The sequence below is a fragment of the Oncorhynchus tshawytscha genome, unplaced genomic scaffold (genome assembly GCF_018296145.1).
Source record: "Oncorhynchus tshawytscha isolate Ot180627B unplaced genomic scaffold, Otsh_v2.0 Un_contig_8566_pilon_pilon, whole genome shotgun sequence".
Classification (NCBI taxonomy): domain Eukaryota; kingdom Metazoa; phylum Chordata; class Actinopteri; order Salmoniformes; family Salmonidae; genus Oncorhynchus; species Oncorhynchus tshawytscha.
In genome coordinates, this window is record NW_024607919.1 from 7501 (window position 1) to 21186 (window position 13686).

The window sequence follows — 13686 nt, forward strand, 5'->3', positions numbered from 1 at the left end:
ATGATAATTCAACAACTCATCCCCCCCCCTCCCTCTGTCTATCTGTCTGGTACAGTTCAATGATAATTCAACAACTCATCCCCCCTCCCTCCCTCTGTCTATCTGTCTGGTACAGTTCAATGATAATTCAACAACTCATCCCCCTCCCTCTGTCTATCTGTCTGGTACAGTTCAATGATAATTCAACAACTCATCCCCCTCCCTCTGTCTATCTGTCTGGTACAGTTCAATGATAATTCAACAACTCATCCCCCCTCCCTCTGTCTATCTGTCTGGTACAGTTCAATGATAATTCAACAACTCATCCCCCTCCCTCTGTCTATCTGTCTGGTACAGTTCAATGATAATTCAACAACTCATCCCCTCCCTCTGTCTATCTGTCTGGTACAGTTCAATGATATTCATTCAACAACCATCTGGTACAGTTCAATGATAATTCAACAACTCATCCCCCTCCCTCTGTCTATCTGTCAGTTCAATGATACAGTTCAATGATAATTCAACAACTCATCCTCCCCCTCCCTCTGTCTATCTGTCTGGTACAGTTCAATGATAATTCAACAACTCATCTCCCCTCCCTCTGTCTATCTGTCTGGTACAGTTCAATGATAATTCAACAACTCCCCCCTCCCCTCCCTCTGTCTATCTGTCTGGTACAGTTCAATGATAATTCAACAACTCATCCCCCCTCCCTCTGTCTATCTGTCTGGTACAGTTCAATGATAATTCAACAACTCATCCCTCCCTCCCTCTGTCTATCTGTCTGGTACAGTTCAATGATAATTCAACAACTCATCCCCCCTCCCCCCTCCCTCTGTCTATCTGTCTGGTACAGTTCAATGATAATTCAACAACTCATCCCCCTTCCTCCTCTGTCTATCTGTCTGGTACAGTTCAATGATAATTCAACAACTCATCCCTCCCTCCCTCTGTCTATCTGTCTGGTACAGTTCAATGATAATTCAACAACTCATCCCCCTCCCTCTGTCTATCTGTCTGGTACAGTTCAATGATAATTCAACAACTCATCCCCCCTCCCTCTGTCTATCTGTCTGGTACAGTTCAATGATAATTCAACAACTCATCCCCCTCCCTCCCTCTGTCTATCTGTCTGGTACAGTTCAATGATAATTCAACAACTCATCCCCTGTCTCCCTCTGTCTATCTGTCTGGTACAGTTCAATGATAATTCAACAACTCATCCTCCCTCCCTCTGTCTATCTGTCTGGTACAGTTCAATGATAATTCAACAACTCATCCCTCCCTCCCTCTGTCTATCTGTCTGGTACAGTTCAATGATAATTCAACAACTCATCTCCCCCCTCCCCCCTCCCTCTGTCTATCTGTCTGGTACAGTTCAATGATAATTCAACAACTCATCTCCCCCCCCCCTCCCTCTGTCTATCTGTCTGGTACAGTTCAATGATAGTTCACAACTCATCCCTCCCTCCCTCTGTCTATCTGTCTGGTACAGTTCAATGATAATTCAACAACTCATCCCCCCCTCCCCCTCCCTCTGTCTATCTGTCTGGTACAGTTCAATGATAATTCAACAACTCATCCCCCCCCCTCCCTCTGTCTATCTGTCTGGTACAGTTCAATGATAATTCAACAACTCATCCCCCCTCCCTCTGTCTATCTGTCTGGTACAGTTCAATGATAATTCAACAACTCATCCCCCTCCCTCTGTCTATCTGTCTGGTACAGTTCAATGATAATTCAACAACTCATCTCCCCCCCCTCCCCTCCCTCTGTCTATCTGTCTGGTACAGTTCAATGATAATTCAACAACTCATCCCTCCCCCTCCCTCTGTCTATCTGTCTGGTACAGTTCAATGATAATTCAACAACTCATCCCCCCTCCTCTGTCTATCTGTCTGGTACAGTTCAATGATAATTCAACAACTCATCCCCCCTCCCTCTGTCTATCTGTCTGGTACAGTTCAATGATAATTCAACAACTCATCCCCCCTCCCTCTGTCTATCTGTCTGGTACAGTTCAATGATAATTCAACAACTCATCCCCCCTCCCTCTGTCTATCTGTCTGGTACAGTTCAATGATAATTCAACAACTCATCCCCCTCCCTCTGTCTATCTGTCTGGTACAGTTCAATGATAATTCAACAACTCATCCCCTCCCTCCCTCTGTCTATCTGTCTGGTACAGTTCAATGATAATTCAACAACTCATCCCCCTCCCTCTGTCTATCTGTCTGGTACAGTTCAATGATAATTCAACAACTCATCCCCCCCTCCCTCTGTCTATCTGTCTGGTACAGTTCAATGATAAAGCGATGAAGGCAGCGTGCTTTCAGAACCTGGTCCAGGCCAACGTGAGGAACAAGAGGTTCCTGAAGGATGCTGTGCGGAACATCTCAGCCAAGGGCATCACCAACTATAAAGGCGGCTTCGAGTTGGCCTTCGAGCAGCTCTCATCGGTAGGGGATGAGAGTGTGTGTGTGTGCTATAGTTTGATGTGGTGGATGTATTCACGTACATGTGTGTGTGCATGAGGTTGAGTGTCAGTTAGGAGGGACTGTGGTGTGGCGTGTGTGAGTGCGTTCAAGAGATTGAGCGAGAAAGCGAGAGGAAAAGAAGAGGCAGGGAGAGAGGCATGGTCTGTGTGTCTACAAAACATTAAACATATCCCTTGTATTTTTCCATTCCAACTCTTCAGACTTTGTGTCCCCTGTGTTTTCCCTGTTTTTCATTAGCCCACGTGGTTGATGTAACTCGATGAAATTGAGACATTAGATTAGCTTAAATTATGAGAATAAAAATGGAAACACAAGCTATAGTACTAGTAATTGCCCCAGAGGAGACCACCTGTTATTGTTGTCACGTTTCGCCATCTGCTGGTGATTTTGGACATTTCACTCTTCTATTTGTTTCAATCACTTGGGTCGTAATTCATTTGGGCACACCGTAGCAAAACGTTTGTTATTGGACAAATTCAGGTAGTCTCTCTCCCTGTTTCAGTCCGTTTTCCTCCATTTGGTTCCTTATAAATAGGACTCTGATGGCGATACATTAAACCTTTTCCATCAAACCTTATGTTGATAGGGTGCCTACATTCATAAATGAAATTAAATTATTTGTTAAAAGGAAGGGCAGCACTCTTAGAATTAAGTTTATTGAACGTAAAATAAGTGTATTTAATTGGGAATGTTTTGTCCAGGTCTGACCTTTTCAATTCAATAAATCTTCATTGTCCCATCCTAAAGGTCAATTAGTTTGAGTACAACAAATACAAGACCTGGGGAAATAGTGGTTCAAGACACAATAAAATGATCTTTCAATAATAAACACACAGTGCATCGTAAACCTAATCACTGTGCTTTAGTAATTTAAATGACATAAAATGTATGTTCTGTTGTTTCCTTCCCCCCCTTGTCTCTGTGTCCCTACTCGTCCTCTCTCTCATTCTCTTTCTGTGAACCCACTTCTCTCTCTGTCCCCACTCCCCCTCTCTCTCTTTCGCTCTCTGTAAACCCACTTCTCTCTCTGTGTCCCCCCCCTCCTCTCCCCACTCTTTCTATCCCCCTCCGTCATTCCTCTCTCTGTCGCTCTAGTTGAACGTGACCCAGGGCAGGGCGTTGTGTAACAAGATCATCATGCTGTTCACTGACGGAGGAGAGGAGAGGGCCCAGGAGATCTTCCAGAAGTATAACGCTGACAAAAAGGTTGGTTGAGAGATAGAGACGTCTCCTACACACAGACATAAGGAACCCTCAGGAAGAGGAGGTTCTGTGGGTAGTTTGCATGATCCTGGGGAAGATCTCCATCAGAGGAGCTGCTACAGGATGCATTCTGTCGTGCATAAATCAAAGCGCTTCAATTACTCAATGATACAGATGTGTGTATCACAGGGGGCTGGTTGCACCTTAATTGGGGAGGACGGACTCATGGTAATGGCTGGAGCAGAATCCATGGAATGGTATTCGAACACATCAAATACCTATTTTCCTAGTGTCTGATACCATTACAGTCCCTCCATTCCAGTCATTATTATGAGCCGTCCTCCCTTCACCAGCCTCCTGAGGTGTGTAAATTTGTTCATAATCGTCCGTATACTGTGTAAATGTGTTTGGTAAGCAGAGTGTAGAAATCCCAGGGCAATGGGTGGACTAGTGTTCCCATCTCTTGCTAGATAATACACACCAACATATACATACTGTAGAGATATACAAGTCATATGCATACACTGAAACATACTTTACACAGATACAGACATGTTACATCTATTTATGACCCTTGACCCTATGTTGACCCTATAGGTGCGGATATTCACGTTCTCAGTGGGCCAACACAACTATGACAAAGGACCAATCCAGTGGATGGCCTGCACCAACAAAGGTACAGAACACACGCGCGTGCAAACACACATACGTCACGGCCCTGCCTGAATACTACCTTCTTCCTACCTATCTGATATGATTAGATGAGGAAAAGCAATGTGTCCACCCTAATGCTTTTACAGTAGGACCAGACCATGTCAGATAAGTGACAACTTCCAGGAAGAGAACAAGGATGCATTGTCATGGTATTCAATCAGAGCCAAAGTCTGCCATACTGTGTCCTGGTATGTTATATTGTAAGTTATGACGTGTAAAGGTGAAATACTTGTGTTCCAGGGTACTATTATGAAATCCCCTCCATCGGCGCTATCAGGATCAACACTCAGGTAAACAGTAATCAAATAGATCTTAAAACACTGAAGTCTAAACTCAACTATAAGAGGCAAACCTTGCTTTGGTGCAAATGTTCAGTAAATCTGGCACGTTGTAATAATGTTATACAGTGTTTCTACAGTTCTTTCGAGTTTGTGTCTTATGCCCTCTTGTGGTCATATGGTACACCTCTCTATATAGTCATGCTATTCAATGCACAGTAGTGATTGTTTCATTGGTTTGGTCTGATTCCTCTCTCACACACAACAGGAGTATCTGGATGTACTGGGAAGGCCCATGGTCAAAGCAAACAACAAGGCCAAGCAGGTTCAATGGACCAACGTTTACCAGGACGCGCTGGTACGTTACACCTACTGATACAATATTGAACGGGGGATCAAATATGAACCAACAGCAGTGGTGTGAATATAGTTACAGCACAGTATCAGAAATAGTGTGAAGTTGTATTCTGGATGGTTACAGTGAAGATGGGTGAAGTGTTTACACTTCAGAGTCAATTCCACAAATGCAATTCCAGTTCAATTCTCTCTCCCTGTAAATTCCATTGAATTAAATTCAAAATACAGGTCAGTCTTTGAATTCAGAGATAATTCAATTCCTTTCGATTCCAAATTCCAAGAATTCAATTCCCTAATTCAATATTGTCCCCAACAATTCCACAAATTCCAACTCAAATTCAATTCCCTCAGACCTTCAGGCTAATCCTTTCACTGTTCAGACAGCCTACCTCTACAGGAAATATAGCAATACAGGCTGTCACTGTTCAGACAGCCTAGCTCTACAGGAAATATAGCAATACAGGCTGTCACTGTTCAGACAGCCTAGCTATACAGGAAATATAGCAATGCAGGCTGTCACTGTTCAGACAGCCTAGCTCTACAGGAAATATAGCAATACAGGCTGTCACTGTTCAGACAGCCTAGCTCTACAGGAAATATAGCAATACAGGCTGTCACTGTTCAGACAGCCTAGCTCTACAGGAAATATAGCAATACAGGCTGTCACTGTTCAGACAGCCTAGCTCTACAGGAAATATAGCAATACAGGCTGTCACTGTTCAGACAGCCTAGCTCTACAGGAAATATAGCAATACAGGCTGTCACTGTTCAGACAGCCTAGCTCTACAGGAAATATAGCAATACAGGCTGTCACTGTTCAGACAGCCTAGCTCTACAGGAAATATAGCAATACAGGCTGTCACTGTTCAGACAGCCTAGCTCTACAGGAAATATAGCAATGCAGGCTGTCACTGTTCAGACAGCCTAGCTCTACAGGAAATATAGCAATACAGGTTGAAATGGTTCAAAACAAAACCTGCAACACTTTTACACTATTCATTCCATTAACACTTGTGTGGTGTTCATGTTTTTGTCCGATGGACCCACAACATTATTGGGTTTTTAAAGTGTACAGGGGTTGGGATCAAGTTTACATTAAAGTATACCAGGGAAATAAGTTTACATTAAAGTGTACCATGGTTGGGACAAGTTGACATTAAAGTGTACCAGGGTTGGGGTCAAGTTTACATTAAAGTGTACCAGAGTAGGGATCAAGTTTACATTAAAGTGTACCAGAGTTGGGATCAAGTTTACATTAAAGTGTACCAGAGTAGGGATCAAGTTTACATTAAAGTGTACCAGAGTTGGGATCAAGTTGACATTAAAGTGTACCAGAGTTGGGATCAAGTTGACATTAAAGTGTACAGGGGTTGGGATCAACTTTACATTAAAGTGTACCATGGTTGGGGTCAAGTTTACATTAAAGTGTACCAGAGTAGGGATCAAGTTTACATTAAAGTGTACCAGAGTAGGGATCAAGTTTACATTAAAGTGTACCAGAGTTGGGATCAAGTTGACATTAAAGTGTACCAGGGTTGGGATCAAGTTTACATTAAAGTGTACCAGAGTTGGGATCAAGTTTACATTAAAGTGTACCAGAGTAGGGATCAAGTTTACATTAAAGTGTACCAGAGTAGGGATCAAGTTTACATTAAAGTGTACCAGAGTAGGGATCAAGTCTACATTAAAGTGTACCAGGGTTGGGATCAAGTCTACATTAAAGTGTACCAGAGTAGGGATCAAGTTTACATTAAAGTGTACCAGAGTAGGGATCAAGTCTACATTAAAGTGTACCAGGGTTGGGATCAAGTCTACATTAAAGTGTACCAGAGTAGGGATCAAGTTTACATTAAAGTGTACCAGAGTAGGGATCAAGTCTACATTAAAGTGTACCAGGGTTGGGATCAAGTCTACATTAAAGTGTACCAGAGTAGGGATCAAGTCTACATTAAAGTGTACCAGAGTAGGGATCAAGTTTACATTAAAGTGTACCAGAGTAGGGATCAAGTCTACATTAAAGTGTACCAGGGTTGGGATCAAGTCTACATTAAAGTGTACCAGAGTAGGGATCAAGTTTACATTAAAGTGTACCAGAGTTGGGATCAACTTTACATTAAAGTGTACCAGAGTAGGGATCAAGTTTACATTAAAGTGTACAGGGGTTGGGATCAACTTTACATTAAAGTGTACCAGGGTTGGGATCAAGTTTACATTAAAGTGTACCAGAGTTGGGATCAAGTTTACATTAAAGTGTACCAGAGTTGGGATCAAGTTTACATTAAAGTGTACCAGAGTTGGGATCAAGTTTACATTAAAGTGTACCAGAGTTGGGATCAAATTTACATTAAAGTGTACCAGAGTTGGGATCAAGTTTACATTAAAGTGTACCAGAGTTGGGATCAAGTTTACATTAAAGTGTACCAGGGTCCGAATCAAGTTTACATTCAACTGTACCAGAATTGGGGTCATTTCCAATTTAAACTGAAATTCCAATTCAATTCTTGAATTCAATAAGTTTGAATTACATTTTTTCAAGTTATGTATTTGGAATATTTTTTACTTTTTTAGTGGAATTGAATTGGAAATGTAAAAACATTGACATCTTTTGGAATTTAATTGGAATTCAATATTTGTACATATTTGTACAGCTTTACCCCAACACTGGAGGGTAGAACTAATACAAACTTGGGTGTCAAAGGCTTCAAATAGTGAAGAAAATGTACTTCCCAATACTACAGTACCACCAGCCAAGACACTGTTGACTATGGTTAATGCACATACTGTATATTAACTTGCTAAGGGTGTCCGAGAGTCCAACTAATGACGCAAATACAATTTTCCAAACACCAGATATCTAGTTCTAAAAATATCACGTATCAAGTTCATATTTTACATGAACACACACTTTCTGGTTCTAGAAATAGCTCATTGATTTATGTTGAACAGCAACGGAGCCAAGTCAGAAACAACCCAGCACACACGGTGGTACATTGACTTCAGAACAATATTCATACTGAACAAAAATATAAACGCAACATGCACCAAGTTCAAAGATTTTACTGAGTTACAATTCATATAAGAAAATCAATCAATAAAACATTTTTCACTAGGCCCTAATCTATGGATTTCACATGACTGGGAATACAGATATGCATCTGTTGGTCACAGATACTGTACCTTAAAAACAATGTAGGGGCGTGGTTCAGAAACAAGTCAGTATCTGGTGTGACCACCATCTGCCTCATGCAGTGCGCGACACATCTCCTTCGCATAGAGTTGATTAGGCTGTGGATTGTGGCCTGTGGAATGTTGTCCCACTCCTCTTCAATGGCTGTGAGAAGTTGCTGTATATTGGTGGGAACTGGAACACGCTGTCGTACACGTCAATCCAGAGCATCCCAGACATGCTCAATGGGTGACATGTCTGGTAAGTATGCAGGCCATGGAAGACCTGGGAAATGTTCAGCTTCCAGGAATTGTGCACAGATCTTTGCAATATGGGGCTGTGCATTATTATGCTGAAACAGGAGGTGATGGTGCGAATGAATGGCACGACAATGGGCCTTAGGATCTCGTCACGGTATCTCTGTGCATTCAAATTGCCATCGATAAAATGCAATTGTGTTCGTTGTCCGAAGTTTATGCCTGCCCATACCATAACTCCACCGCCACCATGGGGCACTCTGTTCACACAACGTTGACATCAGCAAACCGCTCGCCCACACAACGCCATACACACATATATTTTTGTTTAGTATATAATGTGAAGTTGGAGACATAGCAAGATGGATGTATAGTGTCTCAGTCTCAGTGCCATAAGGAAATCTGATTACAGATTCAGAGGTCATCGCACATTTCCAGTAAGCACACATAACACCATGAAGACCATCCAGACGCACTGGAGAGATGGTGTCTTCCCTGTCGTGGTGATGGAGGCTGTCCACCTCATTACTGGAAACAGATGCTTCTCCAGCCACACGTCACAATAGCGGCCCACTGTGTGTGCTCACACACACACAAGCAAAGCGGCACACCACATGGCCCTGTGTCTGGTTACCTGCAAAGACGTGTCATTTTGAGTCCATTCATTTCGGGGGAAGATTTCTTTCTCATTCCATAGTAAACAATGTTATATGATTGAACATGGAAACGTGACGTTTTCTCTATCGGATGCACTTTCATCCCTTATCCACTGTTTAAGTCAGCTTGACTTTGATATGAGCTACTTTTAGATCTAGACAGCTGGTGTTTGTATTAAAAGGGTGTTTGCGTCACTAGTTGCACTCTGACACACATAGCAAGTTTATAATACAGTATCTACACTTACCATAGTCAACAGCCTGACTCCCTGTGTAAGCCTTGTTGTCCCCAAATGCACACTGTAAATACTACCCTGCACAGCTTCCCATTATTTCTGCTATTTGTATTTATAACTAGGTAGCTGGTGTTTGTATTGGAAAGTATATTTGCGTCATTAATTACCCTCTCTGACACCAATGGAAAGTTAGTATTATGGACTCTCACTATAATCTGCCTTGTTGTCTTGCTCCACAGGGCTAGTACATTAGCCTGTTCCCATATCTGCTTGTGCTTGAGTTTACAACACAAACCGATATGGGACCAGGCTACTATTTCATTTCAAGTACTATTCTCACCTATAGACTATAGTACATGAACACAACCTACACCAGTATACAGTATATGTGCATAGAGAATGCATAGCAGAGGAGGCTGGTGGGAGGAGTTATAGGAGGATGGGCTCATTGTAATGGCAGGAATGGATTCAATGGAACGGTATTAAACGCATCAAACATATTGAAACCACATGTTTGTCTCCGTTCCAATGATTCCATTGCCGCCATTACAATGAGCCCATCCTCCTATAGCTCCCCCCACCAGCCTCAACTGGTGCATATTATACCTGTTGTTATCAGTCTGATAAGACCAGTAGGGGTGTTGACATGCTGTTCTAAAGGAGACTGACTGAAAATACATGTGATCTGGTTGACAGGAGCTGGGTCTGGTGATCACAGGAACACTTCCAGTCTTCAACAAGACCAACACCAAAGCTGACAAAGAGAGGGGACTACAGGTACAGCGCTGACTGACTGGCTGGCTGGCTGGCTGGTTGACTGGCTGGCTGGTTGACTGACTGGTTGACTGACTGGTTGGCTGACTGGCTGGCTGACTGGCTGGTTGACTGACTGGCTAGATGACTGACTGGTTGACTGACTGGCTATATAACTGACTGACTGGCTGGCTGGCTGGTTGACTAACTGACTGACTGGCTGGTTGACTGCTTACTTGCTTACTTACTAATTTACTTGCATTCCCGCAATGAGCTTTCAGAAGTGTGTTTGATTTGCACAGTAGTATGTCCCAGAAGCAGGGTGTTGATGACCTCTCAGCCAGGTTCACCTCCAGAACTGAACACTGGGTCACACCACAGGACTGGGAACAGTGGGTTAACTGCCTTGCTCAGGGGCAGAATGACAGATTTTTAACTTGTCTGCTCGGCAGTCGATTACGATGTGGGTCCTTTCTTCCTCTACTATCTCCTTGTTGAGGTACTTGTCAGCCATTTTGCTGATATAGTGTCACTCTTCAAAGCCTGCCCACTCTGTGCCACAGGAAGCAGCGACATATGATAACAGTAGCTAACTGCGTCAAGATGATGCTATTTGGTATTTCTGTATTTTATTAGGATCCTCATTAGTTGTTGTGAAAGCCTCAGCTACTCTTGCTGGGATCCACACAAAACATATAGACAATTAGTGGACAAGAACAGCTCAAGAACAGAACTACATACCTTTAAAAACAGCACACATAGCCTACGTATCAATACATGGATGGTGTTTGATGGACCTGTAATGACTAAAGCCAGGCTGAGAATGACTCGTTAATGAGTCACAGTAACAACAATGATTTCTAAAGGACATGTTTTATCTCCACTGTGCTCTTTACTTTGGAAATGTTTTTTAAAGTCGCCAAGGGACTTGAGTCATCGGAGTAAAATTGTTTTTGTGAATGCCTGTGTGTGAAGCACTAGGGGTCCCTCTGAGTGATATACTACTGTGTGTGTGAAGCACTAGGGGTCCGTCTGAGTGAGGTACTATATAATGCTTTGTTTTGGTCTCATACCACTTTTCCTTGTTTGTTTTTTCTCCCAGAGGCCCCAAAACCAGCTGATCCTGGGAGTGATGGCTATCGATGTGTCTCTGGACGACATCAAAAGATTAACACCGAGATTTACAGTAAGACACACTCGCCTGTGTGCTACACACACACTAACACAAACCCACCTAGCCTATGTTAAGTATCCAGAACACCATCAATATCATCGACACACACACTAACTATCCTGTCTCTTTCTATCTCTTGTAGTTTGGACCAAATGGTTATTACTTTGCCATTGACCCCAACGGTTACGTCTTGCTGCATCCCAACCTCTGCCCAAAGGTACAGTACACACACACACACATACACACACACACACACACACAAAACTACAACACTCATCTGTTCCTTTAATCACAGTATGCTGCACAACCTTGTTAAGCAAAGCCCCAACATACCTGTTAGCAAGGCATGGGAGATTTAGCAGCCTGGCGTTAGCCTACCGTTAGCCTAGTGTTAGGCTAGCATAACATTACCCTAGCGTACCCTAGCCACACTTAGCTTTGTTTGGCTAGCTTCCACTAGGGGTATCTCGGAAAAGGTCACCATATGGGTTTGTGTAGAGAAGGTTTGCGAGGGACACTTCATGATTTCCACACAACAAACACAGGGAGAACATGGAGCTTACGCCCACGTAGCCATGTGTTTCACATCAGTCTTTAGTGTAATGTCCGCCTCACAGCTTTCCCGTAAACTGCCCTGAGGAAATATGTCACTGGTGTTCTTGTATCAAAACATCATTACTGTGCATTAAGTAAATACACAAGTATGGGTAAAGACTTCAGATAAATGCTGTGGTTTGGTGATATTAACTGACTTAAAAAAAAATATATATATATAGCTCCACATTGATCTGGTACTGCCTGTATATAGCTCCATTCTTGTGTATTTTGTTTTATTCCTCATGTTAGTTACCATTTTACATATACATATTTTTTTAACTCTACATTGTTGAGAAAGCTTCGTTAGCAAGCCTTTCACTGTAAAGTCTACACAAGTTGTTTCCATCACGTGATGAAACTTGTGGTTTTCCCAAAAATCTTTCAATTGAATCCAAGTCACTTTAAGAACAAATGATTATTTACAATGGGTTAACTGCCTTGTTCAGGGGCAGAACAACTGATTTTTAACTCAGCTCAGGGGTTCGATCTAGCAACCTTTCAGTTACTGGCCCAATGTTCTAACCACTAGGCTACCTGCCACCCTATATGTACAGGGAGTACCAGTACCAGATCAATGTGGAGCTATATGCAGGGAGTACCAGTACCAGACCAATGTAGAGCTATAAACAGGGAGTACCAGTACCAGACCAATGTGGAGCTATATACAGGGAGTACCAGTACCAGATCAATGTAGAGCTATAAACAGGGAGTACCAGTACCAGACCAATGTGGAGCTATATACAGGGAGTACCAGTACCAGATCAATGTAGAGCTATATACAGGGAGTACCAGTACCAGATCAATGTAGAGCTATATACAGGGAGTACCAGTACCAGATCAATGTAGAGCTATAAACAGGAGTACCAGTACCAGATCAATGTAGAGCTATATACAGGGAGTACCAGTACCAGATCAATGTAGAGCTATATACAGGGAGTACCAGTACCAGATCAATGTGGAGCTATATACAGGGAGTACCAGTACCAGATCAATGTGGAGCTATATACAGGGAGTACCAGTACCAGATCAATGTGGAGCTAAATACAGGGAGTACCAGTACCAGATCAATGTGTAGAGGTACGAGGTATTTGAGGTAGATATGTACATGAAGCCAGGGTAAAGTGACTAGGCATCAGGATAGATAATAATAAGGTACCTGCGCCAAATACAACATGAGCCAGACCTTACAGTGAAATGCTTACTTACAAGCCCTTAAAACTTCTTAGGGATCAAATCCCTTTAGCGGGATCGATTTGACAACATCCGGTGAAATGGCAGAGCGCCAAATTCAAATTAAATTACTATTAATATTAAACTTTCATGAAATCACACATGCAATACACCAAATTAAAGTTACACTTGTTGTTAATCCAGCCAACGTGTCAGATTTCAAAAAGGCTTTACGGCGAAAGCAAACCATGCGATTATCTGAGGAGAGCACCCCGTCAAACAAACACAGACAATCATAATTCACATCGCCAGGCGCGACACAAAACTCTGAAATAAAGTTATAATTCATGCCTTACCTTTGACGAGCTTCTTCTGTTGGCACTCCAATATGTCCCATAAACATCACAAATGGTCATTTTGTTCGATTAATTCCGTCATTATATATCCAAAATGTCCATTTATTTGGCGCGTTTGATCCAGAAAAACACTGGTTCCAACTCGCGCAACATGACTACAAAATATCTAATAAGTTACCTGTAATCTTTGTCCAAACATTTCAAACAACTTTCCTAATACAACTTTAGGTATTTTTTTACGTAAATAATCTCTCAAATTTAAGACGGGGTAAACTGCGTTCAATACCGGACA

The 13686-nt window shown here is 42.3% G+C and overlaps 1 protein-coding gene across 1 annotated transcript in view; it reads left to right on the forward strand.

The window, feature by feature from the left end:
* Nucleotides 1-2279: 2279 nt before the first annotated feature.
* LOC121843114 (voltage-dependent calcium channel subunit alpha-2/delta-1-like) overlaps nucleotides 2280-13686 on the forward strand; it is a gene marked incomplete at its 5' end in the record, with an annotated part of 31999 nt that continues 20592 nt past the window's right edge. The window contains 8 exon segments of the mRNA XM_042312714.1: nucleotides 2280-2438; nucleotides 3573-3683; nucleotides 4278-4356; nucleotides 4635-4684; nucleotides 4941-5030; nucleotides 10041-10121; nucleotides 11200-11283; nucleotides 11414-11488. Coding sequence (XP_042168648.1) covers nucleotides 2280-2438; nucleotides 3573-3683; nucleotides 4278-4356; nucleotides 4635-4684; nucleotides 4941-5030; nucleotides 10041-10121; nucleotides 11200-11283; nucleotides 11414-11488 — 729 coding nt within the window.